The sequence below is a fragment of the Salarias fasciatus genome, chromosome 1 (genome assembly GCF_902148845.1).
Source record: "Salarias fasciatus chromosome 1, fSalaFa1.1, whole genome shotgun sequence".
NCBI classification, from domain to species: Eukaryota; Metazoa; Chordata; class Actinopteri; order Blenniiformes; family Blenniidae; genus Salarias; species Salarias fasciatus.
The window spans coordinates 22,096,462-22,118,310 of record NC_043745.1 but is presented as its reverse complement, the minus strand read 5'-3'; the positions used below and the strand labels follow the sequence as shown (position 1 = coordinate 22,118,310).

At 43.4% G+C, this 21,849-nt stretch overlaps 1 protein-coding gene across 6 annotated transcripts in view; it reads right to left on the bottom strand.

Moving 5' to 3' along the window:
• Nucleotides 1–21,849, bottom strand: part of zfhx3b (zinc finger homeobox 3b) — a 202,473-nt gene that overhangs the window by 61,094 nt on the left and 119,530 nt on the right. For 5 of the 6 annotated variants that reach the window (XM_030102752.1, XM_030102988.1, XM_030102915.1 and 2 more), the window contains 2 exons: nucleotides 21,256–21,835; nucleotides 18,135–18,631 (listed from right to left, as the gene is read on the bottom strand). In XM_030102752.1, the coding sequence (XP_029958612.1) occupies nucleotides 18,135–18,631; nucleotides 21,256–21,835 (1,077 nt within the window). The remainder of the gene's footprint in view (nucleotides 1–18,134; nucleotides 18,632–21,255; nucleotides 21,836–21,849) is intronic. The other variant, XM_030103153.1, reaches the window with a different exon arrangement.

Here is a 21,849-nt window from a genome sequence, read left to right as displayed (position 1 = left end):
CTGCAGTTTATTTGTGCATTTGTTGGTAACTTGATTCTCAGAAATCTGCACTCTGGGATTCCCCTGGAACGTAAGCAGGTTATTTAGCAAAGCGAAGCAGAGTGACTGCAGTCACTGAGTGCTTGCAATTTGGCCTGTGATTCCCTGTCTGCCAGCAGCACCAACAACGGCTCCGACCACAGCCGCCCCACCGAGCGCCAAGCGTGGCGACTGCTTTGAATTAGCCGTGCCAAGTTGCAACATGCCTAAAAGTTAGGCTGCGGCTTGAGGAGACGGCGTATTCCTGGACCAAACGGCGTACCTACCGCTTCCTGAACCTCATCCCCACCCTAGTCCTTATTGTTCCTGCTCGCTTTAATCCCAGCAGCTCCTCAACTGCATCCTGTCCCCCTGAATCAAAGCCCAGAATGTTTTAGGTTGTTTCCTCTACTGCTTTTCTGTACAAATGATCCATCACTAGCGGTGAATAAAAACGGGCTGGATATTTGTCTCCAGGAGGAATGGTGGGGGGGGGGGATAAAATGGACCACTGTGTCTGAAGGAAGGGCAGCAATGTAAAGATGGATCGCTGGAAGTGTCCTTGGAGAGGATGACTTAACACAGACCTATGAAACAAAGTAGCTTTGGGAGGGGTCTTAGAGACACTTAAAGACAATGCAGCCACTGGCGCTCCACACCCACCACTCTTACTTACTTTAACATTAAATAAAGCAATAATTATTGAATTCCGTTTGAATGAGTAAGATGCTAGAAAGTAAACAATGGGAACATAATTGCAGAGGGAAGGCAATCAATGCAGGCAGTCATTTGGGCCATGTTGATTGTGTAGGCTGCTGTATGCGCTCTGTGTATGTGTGTAAGTGTGCACACTTTTGTGCAGCCATTGCAAATCTAAGGTGAGCCAAGGGGAGTATGTGCTGTGACAAGGAGCTGAGTAATACACTCTCCCACATGTACGTACAAAACAAGAGTTGGGTAATCCCTCCTTCAATAATGACCCAGGGCTCTAAACAATAGCTCTCAATCAGCTGATCAATGTGTCCACATAATTCATGCGCGACTCACTGTCTTTGAAAGGGGAGGAGGAGGATAAGCAAGCAGGCGGTGGAGAGATCAATGCCCTGTGTGGTGATAACGAGCCTGGGCCTATGCCCACAGGAGCCCCACACTGGCTTTCAGGGTCTCTCTCATTAAGAACATTTGGATAAGCATGGCTATACATACATAATGTGCACTTTTAATCATAGCCAGATAAACACATATTTCCCCTTCTTAATGAGCTGGGCTCTGCTTTTGTGACACACGGCAATAACTCCAAAAACAGGCAGGAAATGATGTCAATCCCTCAATGGGAAAAAAAGAGAAAAGCAAATTAACAGCAAGCTGTTGGCCTCCTCTTTCAGTAGCTAATTAACAGCTTAACCTCCTGGTGCTTTTATGAAAGCCATGCTGGGAGGAGCTTGCCAAAATTGCAATACAATAAGTCTGCCTGCAGGAGGCGAAAGCAGGGTGGAGCTGTGGGGGTACCCAAACAACTGTTACAGCTACTTGATGACATGTGTACTGGCAAGGTACCATCTGGAAGCAGAACGAGACAAATCAAGACCTGTCCTGCTCCTTCTCTTCATTACCCAAAAGCGCCGTGTCAACACCACAACCATTCATTTTGGACAGCAGTGACAATAATTACTTGTACAGTGCAGAGGGGCGACATTTCAGATTTTCATTTAAGCAAAACAGGAGGCGCGCAGCAGTCTGAGATGCTCAGATTTTGCATTTCAAAAATAGCTCCCTGTGTCTGTCATTTCTGCTGCTCCTATTGCAATAATAAACAACCACAACAGACATAAAAAGAACTAATTTTGTGTGGTAACTTGTCATTAGTTAGAACAACACTGGTTAGAAAATGATGTATAGCACAATATGCTTCTCACTTATCCAGTGAAAGCAAAGAGCAAAGGTGGCAGCATCCTGAAGTGACCGATATTAAAGCAAAACAATGTTTTCTGGTTCAGGACTTGGGCCATCCTGACTTTATCAAGACCTGAAATACTGAACGAAGGGAGGAAACACACAGCTTTCAATCCAATTCCTCTTTTACATCATCAGTAGTATTTGAAAAATCTAAGGAATGCACATCAACAGTTGTGAAGGCTCATTGATGAGGCACATTGGGAATGCCAATTCAGGTGAATGCATAGCAGACAAGACCGAGGTGACTGGCTATCTGGATGTGTGTTTGTTGACGTGTTAGTGGTGTAAGAGAGCACGCAGCGTTGCACTCACACAACTCACCAAGGTATCCCAAACCTCAGTGCTACTCATCGTCATTTTCTAGACAAACAAATGCAGGATGGCGTTGCGGCATTGCTCCCAAATGTGAGAAGATCAACGCTTGGATCAACAAGCCCTCTCAGATTGAGCAGAATGGTGAGTTACAGGATGTGTGTGTGTGTGTGTGTGTGTGTGTGTGTGTGTGTGTGTGTGTGTGTGTGTGTGTGTGTGTGTGTGTGTGTGTGTGTGTGTGTGTGTGTGTGTGTGTGTTGGGGTTGGAGGTGGAGGGCAGGGGGGTGGGGGGGTGGGGGGTGGATTAAGATACAGGCAAACACCACTTGTAATGATTAATGCAGTCAGTGAGAATTAAATTCAGAGCAGGAACATTACCCAAACACAATTAGTTCTCGAGAACAAACATCACACTCTGCAGTGAATGCAGATACACTGCCATACGACTGTGAACGGGTTGTCAACAGAAATCAACGACCCTCGGCACTAACGACTGAACATGTCTGAAACAGACGGCCAGAGAGTCTCTGTTACAGCTACTGTATGTGCCTCCTGCCAGCTGAATAGCAACAGAGGTGGTCAGAAGTCTGAACTGCAGGTGTGCCCACATTCTTCCACTCAGGCCCGTTGTCATTAACTCATCTCCTGTTCCAACTTTTCACTGACGTAACGGCAGCCGGCAGTCACAGAACCCCGTCTCCTCGCAGTGTTGTATTATCTAGATTTCACCCCTGGCGTTCTCAGTTTGGTAGTGTAAATATTTCATTAACACATAATTGGTTGCAGCTTCAGGCTACGCAATAAGGCTGTGATAGCTGTAACAGTGTATGTTTTCCGACCATCCTGTATCGTTTTTTTTTTTTATGTAAAATTCATAGATGCGTGTTTTGGGGAGGAGGTTGTTTGAGATCTCACGAGGGGAAATGTTTAGTTGTTCTTACACTGCTCTCACAGAAGCTCACCAGAGGCACTGGCTAATTAAGAACAGTGATGATGTGCTCAGCCTGTGTCAATATTTAACCCGGTCTTATGCAGCTATCTTTATTAGCTGCACCGCACTGACAAAAGGAGCAATATGGCCTTTGAGAGGTCCTCTTCTTAAAATGAAAATTAATGAGTGGGGTTGAGTGGAGGTGACTATACAGAGGAGCTCTATATGTGGGCTTATTTGCATGGAAGGTGAAGTACTTTGCTGGAGTGAAACTGCTGTTGAGGGTTCTTCAAGCAGTTCCCACATCAAACACCCACCAGCCTTACCTAACAACTTTTTAAACATTACCAACTTGCTGTAAAAACTGACATGTTAAAAGGTCCACAAAAACACTGCTTCCAGCAGCGACTACCTCTCCCCGTAAACGTTAATTTCTTGTTAACAGTTGTGCCCACAAATACAACATTTCCATCAGATCCATCAAAGCTGTTGACCCATGCCCACAGGGATGCTTTGCGCTTGTGCTGAAAATAATGCTCTGTACACCCGGATCATTGTTGGGCCTGTTCATTAGACAAAAGGGAAGAGAGAGAGATAGAAAAAAAAAACAACCCCACTTTTCATTTAAAAAAAAAAAACAAAACAAAAAGAAAAGTGCTCATTGATCAGATCGATCAATTGCGGATCAATAACCTAAACCCTCATCATTCCCAGTGCAGCTTAATTGCAGTGAAGATATAGTTGTCATCACTGAAAATCAAACACAGACCAGACTAATTGGACGAGGCCTATTGCCGTGGCCATGCTGGCAAAAAAAAAAAAAAAAAAAAAAAAAAAAAAAAAAAAAAAAAAAAAAGCTTTATAAGCCCCAGAAAGGCCCGATGATGAACGGTCGCTGGAGTTTCCCAAAATAACTTCTCATGCCATTAGCAAGTGTCATCGTGGAGGTCATTGTGCTGGCTGCCCACTCGGGGACATCTAATACAGGGCACGGCGGGCTACCACGCTGGATCTTTCTATGTACAGACATTATAAGGTCAAATTCGTCCCCATGTTTATGTTTACGGGGCAGTTTCAGTGAGTTCAATACCATGTTTTGCAGGAATAATTTCACTGTTGCTGAACTCTTATTTAACAGTGATCAGTTAAAACATAAAGAGAGTTATTTCCCAGCACAGCAGATACGAATTGTAAAGATGCTCAGAGAGTGAGTAAAGCCAATCAACATGGCTGGTATAATAGTTTGCTTTTTTCTTCCGGAGACTGGCATCGCAGACACGCTGCCCTCATTGCTAACACCATATACACTGCTCAATCGTGCAAAAAATCTCAAACTATACTTCAAAGCCTACCACTTTTCCCCTTCCTGTTTATTGATTAGATAGAGCTCTTGTTCAGTAATTGTGCAGTAAATCAAGCATGGTGAGCACTAATCTCAACCCCGGGAGGAAAGTGTTAAAGGTAAAACCTGCTGAAAAGTGCATAATTATGGAGCTGTGTTCAGTCAGAGGAGAGGATACACTCCTCCCTCTCAGATTTCTCACTCGCTGGCTGCCTGCACGACCAGAGGCAGCGGGGAGAGAGGGGTTGGCAGAAGAGCAACGGGAAGTGTATACAGTTTCTAACCACCTCTCGCTCCCTCCCTTACTCTTTCAATACTTCTCCCTCTCAGTGCATTCCCAACCAAAGCGCCGGGGGCGCCATGCTTGTAAAGAAACCACAGCCTTTTGAGTGCCTCTTGTATTTACAAACGGAGGCATGTTGGAATCAAAGGCATTACCACATGACATAACACATTAAACAGTTGGCAGATTGAAAATTTATATACTGAATAGATAGTGAGTGGTGTAAACAGGAATAGTGCCCATGTTGGAAAGGTTTAGCTAGCTGTACTTTATATTAGAGCCACACTTACCTAAATCAGAGTACAATATAGGAGCCAACTGCAGCAGCTTCCTCTTTCCCTTTTCTGTGTCTTCCCTCTTAACACACAGCTCAGGGTATACTCCAGGTGGAGACAGCTATCACTTTCCTATCAACTTCCTGTTCCTCTCGTCTCTCCGCCCCCCTTTTCTCTCCTCCCTCTGACTCTCAGCTGCACAACTTTTTTTTTTTTCTTCTGTGCCATTTTTGAAGTAATACAAAGCTGGATCTCTTCCCCCATCTTCTAAAATACTCAACGCCGCAGTTAGATTTTCTCTCTCTCTCTCTCTCTCTCTCTCTCTCTTCAAGCCTCTTTCTCACATCCTGCTCCCTCAACAATTTCCCATGTTGCTATTCTGCCTAATCTCACCTCAGTTTTTATTTCACCCTCATCAGCAGGGATCTAAAAATAAATGATAAATGGAATATGATATTTTAAAGTCTTATCTCTTATCTGTTCTTACAGGGGAATAATAAGGTAGTTAATCCTGCAGATCCTACTCAAATTGATTAATCAGCACATGCGGACAATCAAATAAATGATTAATATTCCCCAGTCCTGTGGTCGGACAGTTACCCCTGAAACCATCAGTAATAATTCAGTAACCCTTCCCAGACCACAGGCTGCAGCCAGTCAGCCTCACTCAGTGTCAGCCCTCTGATGTTCAGCAGGACTTTGAACTCCCCGCACAGAAACTCAGACACACCAGGGGTAAAACAATCTGCAGTCTATACTCCTTAAAGCCCTCCTTCAGTGCTTGCTTACCTGAGCAGAATCGCTCAAAATGTACTGTACAGTGTACATACAGATATTAGCAAGATTGATAGGGACAGCGAGAACAAAGTGTACTTCTTATAAATGCTGTTAAATATAGCAGCATATCTTCCCATCACTTGCACAGGATACAGAAACAGACAGGGATTATCTTGTTTCTTTGCAAAAGAAAACAACCTTCAAAAATGAACAAGTCAATGGAAATAACATCTGAACAGTCAAATATTCCTTATCAGTGCACGAATACCCGGACAGGACTTACGTAAGCACCAGGGTGACGGTGTCGGTAAGGAATAAATAAATAATGCAACTAAGATGCCACAGCTAAAGGAGCAGATGTCTACAAGCACTAACTGACGAACAGACTGCTTTAATCCCGACTCTCCCAGGCCTCCGCCACACTGAGCAAACCCTGTCCTGCCGTTGGACAAAAGGAGGACTCTTCATTGGGAGAAAAAAAGAAAAAAAAAAAAAAAGGATTTTTTTTTTTTAAATATCTCATTACCCATGCAATTCCCTCCCACAGAGGTCAGCTAACAGCCTTCTTCATGGTGATCTTTTGCATCTGCTTGCTATGAGTGTTATTAATCAGGGAGTGGGCTAAAGGCAGAGGAGAGCACCTCTTGCTCCCACACATTCGCGCCAGGCCGAAATGAAAGGTGGGGGTAGGACGGTTAAAGCATAAGTGCATGATAGGCGGTGGAGGGTTGTCTGTCTTTGTCAGAGTTCAAACATATGCCAGTCTGTATACCTCAGGAAAAGTAAAGCTATTGTACACACACATTTGGTTCCAGCCCTTCACAGCAGAGTCTGACTTCACGTTGCAGCCTACAAACTGGTCGCCTGGATCAAAGTGTGCCTGTGGTGGTAACGCCACTTCATCACGACCGGGACGCTGACTTTTCCCTGCTATACTGTTTTAATATGGCTGCCACGCAATACGAAGCAATTTAAACTCCACCTCAGAGATCCCTGACCTGGAGGGAGTTTACACGGGTTAAGTTTTAGCTATAATGTATAATGACGTGCGTTCACTCGTGTTTGAAAACCTTGGAGGATGATGTTATAAGGAGTTGACTCTCAACCAAGCACAGACCCGAGCCCTGAAGTGTGAGTGGTCATTCAGCACTCTTGCCAATATACCTTGTGATATATGCCTTTGTCTTTAATAGGTATGAGCTCGGCGTGTAGAGCGGTGTCGTGAAAAAGCCCGAGTTTTATATATAAGCGTTACAGTTCACTTTGATCTCCCCTCTTGCTCCACTGTTTATAAATCAGCCACACAAATATTTATGAGTCGAACGAGGAAAATGGCCGGTCTGGTTTGTATCTCTGCCCTCCTTCCCTCACACTCAATCCCCCCCCCTCCCCTTGTGGCTGATGTGTGGATGAGGCCACCACAGACGAAGAGCGTGCATCCAGGCCCCAGGCCACATCCATCATATCTGCTCTGTCTCTGGTCACTGTGTGGCCCCGGATAAGGCTGACCTGACTAAACCCACCAACAGAAAAAGATGGCACACACACACTTTGAACAAAGAGAAAACGGCCTGTGTGACTGATTTATCGTTGCTTTGAAATGATGCTTTGCGATCGTGTGAATGTGTGCCGACAACCTAGAGTGAATTTTGATCCGCGTGGCACACCCCTGACTGCTGCTTCGGTTGCAAAGTTTGATGAGTTGATAAAACCTTGTTCAATACGCGCTGCACTGCCTGCCTTTCACTTCACGTGTCTGTTTCTGTCTACAACACGCAAACGCATGCACACTTCTAAAGCCATATGTTTTAATTGCTGCCCCCAGCTCTGACCTCTGATCCGGATCACTCTGATATACAGCATCCATGTTAAATTGGGAAGCAGGTAAATATTCTTCTAATGACTCTCAGTGCCAGTGACACCGCTGAAAATGGAGAGAGGGTGGGAAATCAATCTTCTTTACTTTTTGTCCTTCGCTGACTATTAATTCCTTTTTATCTGAGGTTTGACTCCAAAAACGTGCAGGGAAATCAAGCTGAATGGAGTTTCCAGTCCCGTTTTGACAGGGCAAAAGACTTTACTGAGATGCATTTCAGCAATGAGAAAATGATAAACCTGTGGACAAAAACAGATATCTTGTCAACAGCATCCTGACTGTTCTGCTAGTAACACACTCAGTTTCCTGACGCTGTATTTAAAGAAAAAAAGTCAGACGGCCTTTATCTAAACTGAGCAGAATGTTGATCCTGCAATCTCGACTCCAGATAATTTAAAAGATAACGCACTTTAAGCAGAGGGAGACAAAGTGGACCAAACGTTACCACTGCATGGCTCACAAGAAGATAACGGTCTGACCGAGGCTGTGTCCACGGGCCTGTGCGTGCGCCTCGTGTACAGTGAAAAAGCTGGTGAACTGTACGTATGTGAGTGCGGGTGAGGTGGGGGCCGGCCGGCGGGCGGGGGGAGGGGAGGGGAGGGGAGGGGAGGGATGGTAGTGGTGGACTGGCTTGTCGATCGATGCAGTGATTGGCAGTTAATGGCTTTTCCTGTTCTGCCTTGGTAACCCCGGCCTGATGGCTGTTGCTTCTGATCAGAGATGGCAGATGGGGTTTGATTTTTGTATATAAACCTGTGACTTTGTGGAGATGGCTTCATCATGTTTAATGATTTAAAAGTTAAGTTGAATACTGGGAATATTCAATTGTTGAATCATTTAAAAAGCCCTAACCTCCTTTAACTATCTCTCTTAAGTATGTGCGCTATTCAAGGTCGGCTTGCTGTACGCTACCTACAGTCCTTCAATTTCTAAATATATTTTACATTAAAAAAAAAAAACATAAATCATTAACAGGTACGCATTTTTCTGACAATTTCGGCTCAGGTCTAATTTTCGCTACTTGGTTGCAAACATCAGAATTGATAAAAATAAGACAAAGATTAAAAACAAAAAGAAAAAAGAGGAAAAACACACAAAGATCCTGAGTACCAGCAAGCCTACTACAAAATCATTTTATCCTGCTCACCAAACCAGTGAATAATGGCGGCACAGACCAGAAACTGTAAATGGAGGAAATTGAATGATAAGCTCCATTTGACGTGTAAGAGGAAGAGGTAGGGGAGAACAAACAGCAGGGCATAAAATCTCTGATTTTACACAGTGATTTCACGATCAGGTGGCTTGCCTTTATTTGACTCTTCACTTAACCAGTACTAACCTCTGAAGGCTTAAGTTGATCCAATACCCTTAAACCCCACATTTCAATTCCCCTTAAACACGCACACACACACACACACACACACAGATGAATTAAACTTTCTTAAACGTGTAGCACAGTTACGGCAGCACAGTTAACTTTCCTGGGAAAGTTGAGAGCAAAACACATTAGAAAAAAGGAAGCGTCTGCAGTGATGAAGATGATGGTGTGCCTGTATGTGTCTCTAAGAGGGAATTAAAGAGAGATATGTAGGTCACATCCAGGCTTACCACAGAAAAATTGATATTCTCCAACTTCTGAAAGATCAACAAATCATAAAATACTTTGCCGAACTGCTTTACAGGAAAAAATGGTTTCTCTCTCCAACGGTTGTAAACATGCTAATTGATACCTGATCACTCAAATAACAACTGCAGCGATGCTCAGAGCTCTCCCTTCAACAGACGCTGCACAGACAGAACATATGGTTCAAATCATTTCAACATGACTATTCCAAAGCAGCAGCATAAATCCAGGAGATTCCTATTTTGTGGGACACAGGTAATCTGAACACAGATACCAAGTTTGAATAAATTAGAAGGCATTCATTTTAAGGGTACAGCTGATTGAGTGTGGTGACAATATAAAATAAGAGATTGAGGGTCTGGTGGGGAGGGATGACAGCAGATGATGTGGGAGTGAGACTTCAGTGGCTATCAAGACTTCCTCTGCTGTCTGCAGAGACCTCAGAAGAAACAGGGCCTCTGCGCATTGAAATGAGAATGGAAAAGATAAAGAAAAAAAACTTTATAAAACATAATTGTTTGAAACCGGTAATAGCTTTCGCTATGTCTTTCTACAGAAGGAAAAATGACAGCGGGACCCAGACATTTACCACAACACAAAGTAGGGTGAGGTGAAGGTGAGTAAGGAGGGGAAACGATCTGCTGGGGTGGTGTTTAATTTTTTTTTTTTTCTTTCAACAGGGTTCTGTCTATTCTGGGCATCAGTGTGTCATTTAGGAATGTGAGGGCCATAAAGTATCTGTGCCCTTGAGAAGCTAAAGAGCATTCTTGTCCCGAACTCTTAAAGCTTGCTCCCTCTATCCCTCTCTCTCTCTCTCTTTCCACAAGTCGCTCGCATTATTCCACCAGTAAGCTTAAAGTAGAACACAGGTGGAGGATATGGCACCCATGGGGAAGATAACCTTTGGGAACATTCTTTGGGTTAAAAAAGAACATTTTTCTGATATTCTTCCTATGACAAACTATGTAATTGCCTTTGTTCCATGGCTATGCCTTTGTCCCCTCCAGTTCCTCCACCCCTCACTCCCCATAGTTAACTCTTACATCATTAGCCTGTAATTTCCATATAATAATTCAAAAAAGGGATTCTATTCCCTGCCACTACTTTCATTTTCATCCCTCCATTTTATCCATCTTTTGTACTTTAGAATAAAAGGCATAATGAGAAAACAAGGTGCAAAATGATCTTTTCCAGAGCCTCTAATAAAAACCGCATGACACCCTGGACTGCACCGCTTAATTACAAAAGGATGAAATCTTTTCTTGTACATCTGGAGAAAACATTGTCTGCATAACACTGAAAGATTTACAGCTCCCAGTCCGAACCCTGGACTTCAGCACACAGCAATTAGGTAAAACATGGACGGATGTCCAGCACCATGAAGTCCTGAAAAGTCAGGGATATTCTCTTTTGGCACCAGGAAAAAAAAAAAAGACCCCAAGGTCCCACAACTTCAAATAAAACTTTAGTATGAGGAAACCGAATGATAGCTAAGTTTTACTCAAGGCTTAGTAGTGGTCACAGAGAGGTGAGGCGGTTTTTCCATACTGAGCCCTCAAAGTCACATTTCATCCTACATAACCCAACAGCATGTCCTGCTCTGAGGACAACATGCTTTACAGCATCTGTCCAGGTCATCACAGGCTGCTCACCTCCAGGAAATTACTGAAGTTCCTCAATGCTGTAGTAATCAATGCATCACAAAACTGAAAGACCTTAGAGGCAGATGAGACATTTAAAAGAGAGAGAGAGAGAGAGAGAGAGAAAGAGAGAGAGAGAGAGAGAGAGAGAGAGAGAGAGAGAGAGAGAGGACACACCCTTGTACTTAAAAGTAAATCGCTGTAGTACTGTAAACCAGGCTTGCAATGCATGTTGCACAGGAACTAAATCACCTCGATTATAAACACATGTGAAAACATTCTTTCATTGCTTATAATATGGCGTTTAGCTACTCAAACATCCTTTTTGGAATATTGCAAGGCAGGGGAAATGAATCAACAGCCAAAGGCACGTATCCATCCTTATGTAAGATTTATCAGTCCCATGACTGTACCTTCTAGGCCAAACCCAAACAAAATAGAGGTCCCTGTGTGCTCATCCTGGCACCTAAGACCTCCTCCCCTCCGCTTATTTCTTTCTCAATCCTGCCTTACTTCCACGCAGAGCTCCGCTGAACACAGACTTCAAAACTGAGTAGTTTTGTGGCCGTGACCACTCGGAGACCATTAATCTGGTGGCTAAGCCCCTGATGTATTGATGGCACAGAGCTGGTAAGCTTGCCTGTCTCGCTCTCTCCATCCCTTCAGCTTAGGAGCTACACAGATTCACAGGAGCCTCAATCTGGCCTCATAAGAGCAGCATTTACCTGCCAATTGACACGGTTAGTCTTTGAGGTGCTGCAGCTATCAGCCACAAGATGTATTGACCAAGTGGGTATAAAGACCTGATAGTCGATGCTTAATCAGGCTATGATAGCACAAAACACCCAAAACACATTTTTTGCAACTATATAACCAGATGAGTCAGTTTTCTCTTTTTTTTTTAACACCACAAACAACATTTGTCTTTCTAGTAGAGCATTAGAGGTAGTAAGAGTATTAGGATTATTGCTTTGATGGGTTTGATGACAATCTGCACACAGCCATATGTAATTTCAGTTTTTAAGAATGTCATTTAAATAGAGTTAAAAACATAGTTCAAGCCTGTCACTGAAATCCAGTCTGGGGATTTATGGTGACATACAGCTCACCTGGCCAGACACACAATGACCACCAAGTCATGATCAGCTCAGGTCAATTGTTGAAGCGGCTGCTCGCATGGGGTCTTTTTGAAGACCATCACTCCACAATGTAGTTGAGGTGGGGTGGTAAAAAGTCCAGGACATGCCTCATAACTGCAATATAATTTTTACAAGACGGACGCAGAGCAGAGTCTGAGTACAAGGTTAGATGCAGAGATCATCTGATTGGTGCAGATGAGGTTCATTGAAGATATTATAGTCCTTTCAATGATGTCCTCTTACACTGTTGATCTCAATTATGAACTTTAAAGGCAAATTTAAACCAGGAAAGATTTATTTGGCTTTTTTGGAAACCTGAGCTGTTATATCATAACGTGAAAGGCATAAGAATTTTTCAAAGACCAGTAGTAGTAGCATAATATTCATGGAAAACAACGATAACTAGACTGAAGAAAATGTTCTAGTTTGTAGTACGGTTGAATTAAACGATATAACCTTCAACAGATCCCCTTCACCACCCACTGTGTTATGACTCAAGGTTTACTTTGTTACTACACAAGTATATTATTGTATAACTTGGAGAAAATGTCAAAGAAAAATGTAAAAGATGTGCCAGGAAGGTGTATTCATTTCAGAACATGTAAATGCCATTCATCTCTGTCTTTATCATACATAGCTTGACCTCCTGCTCCTCTATCTTTCCCAAACACCAATCCTCTGTTCTCATCTGGATCCAAGACAAACATGTCTAATAAACATGAGCCAGAATCATTAACATAACCATTGAGAATCTCTAAAACCCATTAAGCTATATAACACATATTCTATTTCAGTTCTTCTTCCTGATTGTTTTGTGTCATGAAAAACAGAGAAACGATCTCTATCTCCACCACAGAGCCAGAACTGACGACGCAGTCCTTTAATGCACTGGGCACTTTTAACTCTGGCAATTGTGGTAAACAGGCTCTGGGAAGAAATAAAAAAAAAAAAAAGAAGGAGCTGGAAAAGGACCAGCCTCTCCACTCTATGCAGCAGCGAACCCTGTGTAGCGTTCATTCGCTATCACTATCACTTCGTGAGGCTCAGCAACACCCACAGTAGGGCCTTTGCACATACAATCAACACTACCAGCAGCAGCAGCTGAGCCACGGGTCGAAGCCCGACCCTTTTCCCGGGCCTACTCAAGAGGTGGGACCTCCACGAGTTGTGAAATTCTTGCACACGGCCAAACGCTAAGCCCCCCACCGCGCCCCCAAAAGCTACTTGTCTGACAGCCCCTCTTGCCGATCCACCACGACTGGCTGTGAAGCGCCACTCCTTCCCGGTTCCACCCACCGTGGGGGTAACACGTCGGTTTGAGGTGGGATGCTGGAGCTCAGCACTCTGCAGGCTTTCCATATGACTGACAGAGAGTGAATAACTGGGGTTCTGGATCATAACTGTGGGGATTTGTTACAGGAACAGGGGACAAAACTGAATTTAAATACTAGTTCTTCTATTAACAATTATAATGATATAGTTTATGAGCCCAGTGGAATTTTAGATCGCTGTGTGTGTGTGTGTGTGTGTGTGTCTGCCTGTCTGTTTTTGTGGGTATTCACACTCTTGTGCATGTGAAAGGAGAGAATGGGCTGTCTCTCAGGATGTGCAGCGAGCGCTTTATTAGAGCGGTAGTACCAGTAAATCAGAGCTCAGCTCTTCCTGGAACTGCTGCAACCTTTCCCACTGAGCACTATTACTGAACAATCATAGGCTAGCCATGATAATTAGCAGAGTATCTATCCTTCCAACCCTCCTGTCGGCCCCCCACACCCCCACCCCCTCGCTCCCGTCTGTCTCTCCATCCTCCTTGCAGAAGCGTCTGGCGTGTGAGCGATTAAGACAGGGAGCCCAGTAGACATTACTTTGTGGACATGAGGTTGAGGACAACACACATTACCTGTTACAGTTTCTATTATATTAGTCACAACTGGAGTTCCTACAGTGTAAGACCACCAAGAAAAATGTTCAAGACATTGGGAGAGGGATGGAACTCTGGCATTCCAAAGTACAGAGCATAATCATAATGTGTTAAATCAGAGGAGACACCACGAGTGAGCCAGTTCTAAGTGGGCTGAACTTGATGTCCTGCATGAATGGAAATACATTTCAACTTTACTCATTTTCCGAAAGTCTTCAGTTGGAAGACTAACATAACCTGCCTGTGGTTTGCCTCCAACTACAGTTTACAATGAAGTCCAAAAGGATTGAAGTCAATCTGACTCTCTTGGCTATTTATTGGGAGAGGTCAATATGGTTTGCATTCCTCAGTCTGGAGAATCCAGCGTTTCTTCTGGGTTGGATCAAAATTGTGAAACACTTTAATGGCGCTTCGTGTAACCACTAATCCCTTCATTTACATTGCAGTCTTTTTTCCTCTATTATGTTACATTGTGATCATTTGCTGTCTGCAAACTAGGGGCATTTTCTTCTCTTGGTGTTTGCTGGTTCTTTGGAATTGCACTGAGGGGTAAAATAGGACAAGTAATTTAATACAAGATGCATGAGTACTGCGTTCGTCACTGGGTGCAGCATGTGATTGGGACTTTTAAAAGTGAGCGACAGACACTGGATATAACTGAGAAAGAGAGGGATGGACCGCAGAGTGAGGAGCAGAAAGAGAAAGGTGAAACATTTTTACAGTTATGCATGCCCAATAGAGCGGGACCAAGACAGGGTACGAGATGTCAGGATTTTCTTGGTTAAAGACTCCCCATCAGATAGTGACGGCACTTTCTCCCCGTCTTTCTATAGCCAAGCGGCATCTGGAGTGGATTTTGTGCTAGCAGACACCGAGGAACATGATTACATTCGGCTAACTGCGCTCTAAACTGATTATGCATGTGCCAAGCTAATGGACTACATTTGCAAGAGGAAAAATAACATCCAATCAATCTCAATTACCGCCGATTGCACCGGCCCCCGAGACAAGGAAGGTAGCCAACAACTCCCCCCATGCTCCTCCCCTTTCCCCCAACCCTTGACTGGAAGCCGAGGCCCGTGGCTGGGCCTGGTTAGGCCCCACCCATTCTGTCTGGCCAGAACAGCCAGGGCCTGAAAGCTAGATTGGTCTCTCACCTCCACACTCAAGGCAGAGCCAGTCCCTGAGGCCTGCTTCTGATATTCGGTGTGCTACTATCTGTAACATGGAGCGATGTGAATATGGGTGACTGTAAATAGTACGCTCAAGAGGGAGAGAGGATGTAACGTTTTAAAAACATATTATATGACCCAGTGGTGTGTTATCTGAGCTGCAACAGAGCGCATGTGTTTGTGTTTAGGAGTGACCATTTTGGGAGTAGATGGGTGACTATCATGCTCTCATCAGAACCACGAAAATCCCCACGGTCCATGGGAAAAAGGGAAGGTGAAAGTTAGCTTCGGAGCACAAACGGCTGTTGGCAGAACGCACAGCGTTCAAGAATGGGTATCTTTCAACCGAGTACACAGCACAGAGGGGAAGACGGCATCACCCCCCGCTGTGCGGTGGTCCAGTGGTCAGGATGACTTGCTGGATCATTCTGTGGTCTTTTGGAACATTCCAATACATGGGGTAGTGGGGGTGATATTTTTAGAAAGCCCTAATATGGGCCGCATACCACAGGCTCTCAAATTATCCCATCCAGCTTAGCCCTCAGTTTAAACCTTCCTTTTTAATTCCAGTAATTACAGGCTCCAATTTATATGGAGCTGTGCACACAAAGGGCCTGTTTAATGCAAACCAGTTTGATTTGGGTGAAGTGTCCCAAGCATCTCCCACATCTTACAGTGTGTTTATGCTGACTTGATGATTTATTTTCTCTCCAAAAAGGTTGAAAATTGTGCTATTTGCATCGGATTTTCTTGTGGAGGAATAAATGAATGGTGATTTTTTTTTCCTTTTCTTTTTTCATCTTGCATATTATACCAAGTGGGTTTTGCAAACATTTTGGTTTTTTGCCCGTCAGTGTCTCTGCCAGGACAGTAAATCCAACACTGTAAGAAAACTATGACACTGTCAAGTGGGCAGTCTGCAGAGGCTTCAACAGCTGTGTACTCGTTATCCACTAAATACATTAGTGAGTCATAAAACACAGTAATAATTCTTCTAAACTCATGAACATGTATGTTTTCCAGGGGTATTTGTTACAAGAACAGCTGACAGACCCCCCAGTGTTCTCTGGTTGAAACAGCAGGTAATTTCTGGACAAAGGTACACACTCTTACTCAGAAGATCAATTGGCTTTAAGAAATATGAAGCCATCATGAGAGGCTTAAGCCATAAAAAATGATCATGCCTGGATGTGTTGTACATATTTAATCCCCCTCAGTTTCAGCAGCAGTGTGGCATATGTCTGCTCTCTCCTGAAAACTTGAACTAAAATAAAGATGGGTTGAAAAACCCTTTTTTGAATTCATACTAAGAGTAATATTATAATTGCACCTGTCTCAGAAGACAAAACAAACTATTTTCCCTGCAGGTGTGAGAAAGAGAAATTATTAAAGCCCGTCTGCTAAGCCCAGCAGCTAACATGAGACAAGAGGGTCAAGAAATGAAGAACACACACTACTTCCACAAATCCATGCATGGCAATGCACATACAACCCTATGTATGCATGTCTTCCCCCGGAGCAAACCACAGATTGACAGTCTGAACACTTCGTTATGGTGTTCTAGAGTGAAAGCAGGGCATTACACCTGCCTCCTTAGGAAAACACCCCACAATTGATTTCTCCATTTTGCTGGTATTTCAATATTGAGGACCTGTGGCCAGAAAACATGCCTGTCATGCCGGTGGCTCTGTGAAGCATTTATAACACTGGATGATTTTCAAATAAATGGGATTTTTTTCTGGTATTTATATTGACCACTTCTTAGTGTTTTAAAGTTCTTAAAAAAAAAAAAAAAAAAAAACATACTTGAAGAGGCACATTTTTAACATGCTTTTCCTTTTTTATATTTCCCCTCCCGAAAAAAAAAAAAAAAAAAAAAAAAAAAAAAGCACAAATATCAAACAACAGAAATGTTTAAATAGATTTTTCTGTTCACTCTTCCAGACTCAAATAATGGATCCTGGAGTTTACTTATCAGAAATAAAGGCCATATGTAATTGGAAGCCAAACAAAATGTAGTCATATACAGTACTCTGAAGCTTCAGCTGTGTGTAGTCGATGCTTACAGCAAGCATGTGTTTCAGTGTTTAAATGTGCTCTCTTGTGTGTTTCATGTGCAACTATGCCAGTTTGGGTTAAGCGCAGAGTGGCCAAAGCCGCAGACACACAGGATAGGTACCTAAGTGGAATCAGGCCTGTTAGATTTATGGCCATTTGTTCGGAGAGTGTTCATCCACTGGCTATTATGGAATGATTAGAGGAGAAGGTGAAGCTCCAAGTCCAGCAAAAATCAATACGGCTGTCGAGAACAATTCAGCTTTTCCCGCTCCGAGGAGTATTAGCACCAAACCTCTGTCTCCTAACACTTCTTCATTCGTCTCCAAGTGATTCAGCCCTGAACCTTCGAACCAGCTTCAGCCTGCCGTGGACCTCTCATGGCTGCAGTGCGGCCCTGCTTCTACTCGACTACTGGGAAGGCAACAGTCACACAACAAAGCTATCATTCATGCCTTGTGAGAGCAGCTCGTGGCTGTGGGGGCAGCACTTGAGCATTTACTGTGCTTTGTGGAGGAGTATCAAATTAGCAGGAAGATTAAAGACGTTTTGCCATCTTTGTGAAAACGCAACCATGTTTTGAAGTTCTTCACCCAGGAAAGAAACAAAACACACACTACTTCAGCTAGTAACATCATAAAATCTCCAAGCATGCAGCAATTTAAGATACTTTAACACACTGCAGGACTCTACCAACACATGCCTTTTCTCCCCATTAATCCACACATTCATAAACGGCAGAACACTTGTGTTTCGTTGTGACACTGTGGCTGGGTGGTGAACTTCACAGAAAAATATTTTTGAATGACTAACCTTGTATAGTTTGAGGCTGGCTTCATGGCGGGAGTTGACTGTGTGCATCCTTAGCTTCTCCAGGCTGTTCGTGTAGTAGTCACAGGCATTGCACTTTAAGTGCACTGGATTGCCAATGGCAACACATTTCAATCGCCATTCATTGCCTTTGCCCCCTTCTTTGATGTGAGCCACAAGTTGGTACTTCTGCACATGCTTGTCTGTTTTGCAGTGCAGCTGGAAGTTGGCCTTGAGTTGAGTGGTGTAGTGGCACAACTTGCACTGGTGCGAGTCTCCCACCACAGCGCGCCACTCCTCCTCCGGCAGGCTGCGTTCAGCTCCCATATGCATGCCAAGCAGATCCAGGTTGTCGGTGGTGAAGCGGTTGCACACGGCACACTGAAAGAGCTTCAGCGAAGGATCCGTTGTTTGCGAAAGACTTTCTCCCAGGTTCATCAGTTCTTCGGACACCAACTGCCCACCGCCCAGCCGCACATCCATAGGGATTTCCCCACCTACTGCAGAGCGGGGAGTACAGAGACACACAACAACAAAGAGGAAAAGGGCAGAGAGGCATTGAGTCATCACTCATGATGTTGGATTGCACTTGATGAAACTCTGACACACTTAATCTGCATATTTTTTCGTCACTCTTGCAGTGTTAGATACTGTTAGTCATGATTCCTTAAATTCGCAGTGATGCAGTGGAAACATTCAGCTCATTTTAAAGCTGCTCTCAGTGATAGTGATAGCTAATGAAGATCCAGAGGCCCACTGATTGGTCAAAGTTCAATGTTCTGCTTAGTACTTTCACTTTTTGTTAGTGTTTAAAATTTGAAGCTCTCCTTTCAAATTGAAACAATCAGTTGTTTCAGACAAAACCGTGACCTTATCTGAACTGTGAGCTTTGAGATCAATACATTTATCATTAGGTTAGACAAACTCTTCACATTTCAAGAATTGATTTGTCTACAAATAAGGTAATGATGATTGTGCCACATATATTATGAACAATTAAACAGGAAAATGTCGAGAAAAGCCACTGGTGTTTTGACATGGGAAAGAAGAGGAAGTGGACAAATCAGGGCAAATACTTCACAATGCCTAAAAATCAAACATACAAATCACCCTGTTTGCGGTGGTTTACTTTTATGCCATAAACCTTGAAGAGACAGCAAGTTATCTAATAATTATAAAACAACTAAACATTTCCTAAGCACACATTGGTGCAAAGCCCAGTTTGTTTCCCATGTTCATGAGTCGTTTTTAGCTTGGGTTATTCTATTTTTTTCTCCTCAGACTTTCTCTGAATCAATACAGATATCTGACAGATCAGGCTTAAGCAACACCAAGTCTAAGCAACAGTGAGAGTGAAAGCATAGCCAGCATAAATTGCATGACCAAGACACCTAAGTGATGCCTATGCAGTCTGGTAAGGTTCACTTTAAAAATGAATGCTAAAAAAATGAGGTAAGAGCTGGTATTTTTGTCTGTACTTGCTGATCTTTAATCTTTCACTGCCCAGACTGAGCATGCAGGCTTGACCCTGCCTGGCTTTACACTAAATTAATTCCAGCAGCTCCTTTTTATTTATTGCTGCAGTGTGCAGCCTGTTCTCGGACTTTTCTCCATTACCTGAGTTTTTATAGCCAGGAGAGGGAGACCTTTGAGAAGCCCTCTGAAATCACTCACAGACCCGGCTCTCCAGTCATGGTACCTTCTGCACACTTATTCAAACACACAGATGTAAACCAAGCCCACTAACCATGGCTGTTCCGTAATATTCTTAAACTCCCTTTTCTGCCTGACACTCAGGTTACACTACTATGTAGATTCAGAGATTCAATTATGTTCCTGAATAAAGTATTTTTTGTATATTATTATACAGGGAGTCTTCAGATCTTGTAGTTTTGCACTTGTTGTAACATTGCTTTTTTTTCTCTTCTGTAAAATTCAGACAGTACACATCAACTCATTTGTATTTCTACTTGAATAACACAGGTTTAGCTTCGATAGATCAAAACTATTACATTAAAAAATACATTGAAATTTGTAGTGAATGGTGGAAAACACGTCCCTGAACAACTAGCCAAAAATATCTTCCACTCCTTATCTTATATTGTGCTTTTACTTTAGAAGCAACAGCAACAACAACAAAACTGAAACAACAAACACACAAAAACGTGTATTATCAAGGTGTCAAGATTGTGCGAGGTCAGCATTTCCTATTTACTACCAGACACGCAAAGATATCTAAAAGTAAATATGTAGTGAGAGTTGAAATTTAGCTACTGGGTTTGATCGTCTGACACTTTCTGGAGTTACCACATTTTCTCAGGAGGTATACTGCATAGTTAATATCAGAAAGTTGGTGCAGGTTGGCTTTGACAGCTCCACAAGTGTGAGCATGGCTAACACCCCTGCAGTTTATGGACTCAGGCTGCGTAATCATTGCCTCTCTTGTAATATGCTTATTACAAATCACCTCACAGAAAAATGAACCACATGGCAAAAGAGGGGAAAAAGAATTAGTCACAGCAATCAATTCTTGTTTGTGTCTACGAACTGGTGACAGTTGAAGACAAGTCTGTGCAAACTGTGTGGTTGTAAATGGTGCTTCAAACACTTTGCTATGCTGCTGAATTACCCTTGCTGAGCCCTCTAACCTCCCTTCTTTAACCAAGACAAAATTTATAGCTGCAATTACTACGTTGGAAAAAATGGGAGAACTCCGGTTGTGAAGTTCAGGAGCAGTTTGGGAATAGTGACATAAAAAAGCAGAGGCCGGCTAGCTTTCCTGTAGGAAGGCAAGGAGATCAGAACACAGAGGTTTGGAGTTCTGACTCACCTTTCAATTTTAAAAATGAGGTTTTACTTAGAGTGCAAGTTTAACCTGTCCTTTAAAAAACTGTGAAAAGAAAACATAATCTATGGGATTCTGTATTCCTATTGCTCATTTTAACCATGTGTTTATCACAATGTAAATAATTGTGTTCTTGTACATTCCAAGGTGTTGAATAAAATGACCTAAGCTATCCTTACCAGGAAAATGAAAATGATCAATAAAAAGTTGTCACTTCCAACTGAAAATATTAATTTATAAAAAAACCCAAACATTTCTACATGGAAATAATGGGCTCACCGAGTGCAGGTCCCAGGGCGGCCATGCTGGGGTCCAGGTGAAAGCTCCCCATCAAGAACTGGGCTTCAGCACCAGCTGGGTCCATCTTGAGGCCTGGTGGAAGGCTCATGTTCTGAGTCAGATAGTACTGGTAGAGCTCAGCCTCTGAGGGCGAAGGCATTGCCCCCAGGCCGAGTCGTCCATGCTGCATCTGAGTCACGTTCTGCTGGAGTAGCATCATGTTGTGCATGTGCTTCTCGCTCGTCATATGGATTCGCAGGTTCCGCGCCACGTTGGTCTCATAGTCACATACTTCACAACGCCACGTAGGTTTGCTCTTCAGTTTAGTTGGAGAAGGGGCCCCACATGGTCCGGACATATGGGTTGAGGACTGCGTCGGATGGTGGTGAGGAGGGTGATGGCTACTGGCTTGGGTCACAGAGGGGACAGCCACCACACCTCCTGTGGTATGTCCAAACACCTGTTCCTGCGCAGAACCAATAGAACCTCCATTCTGCAGTGTCTGCATGTTGTTTAGATGCTTGTCAGACTGCATGTGGATACTTAGGTTGCCCTTTGTGGTGGTTGAGTAGTTACACACCTACAAAATACAGA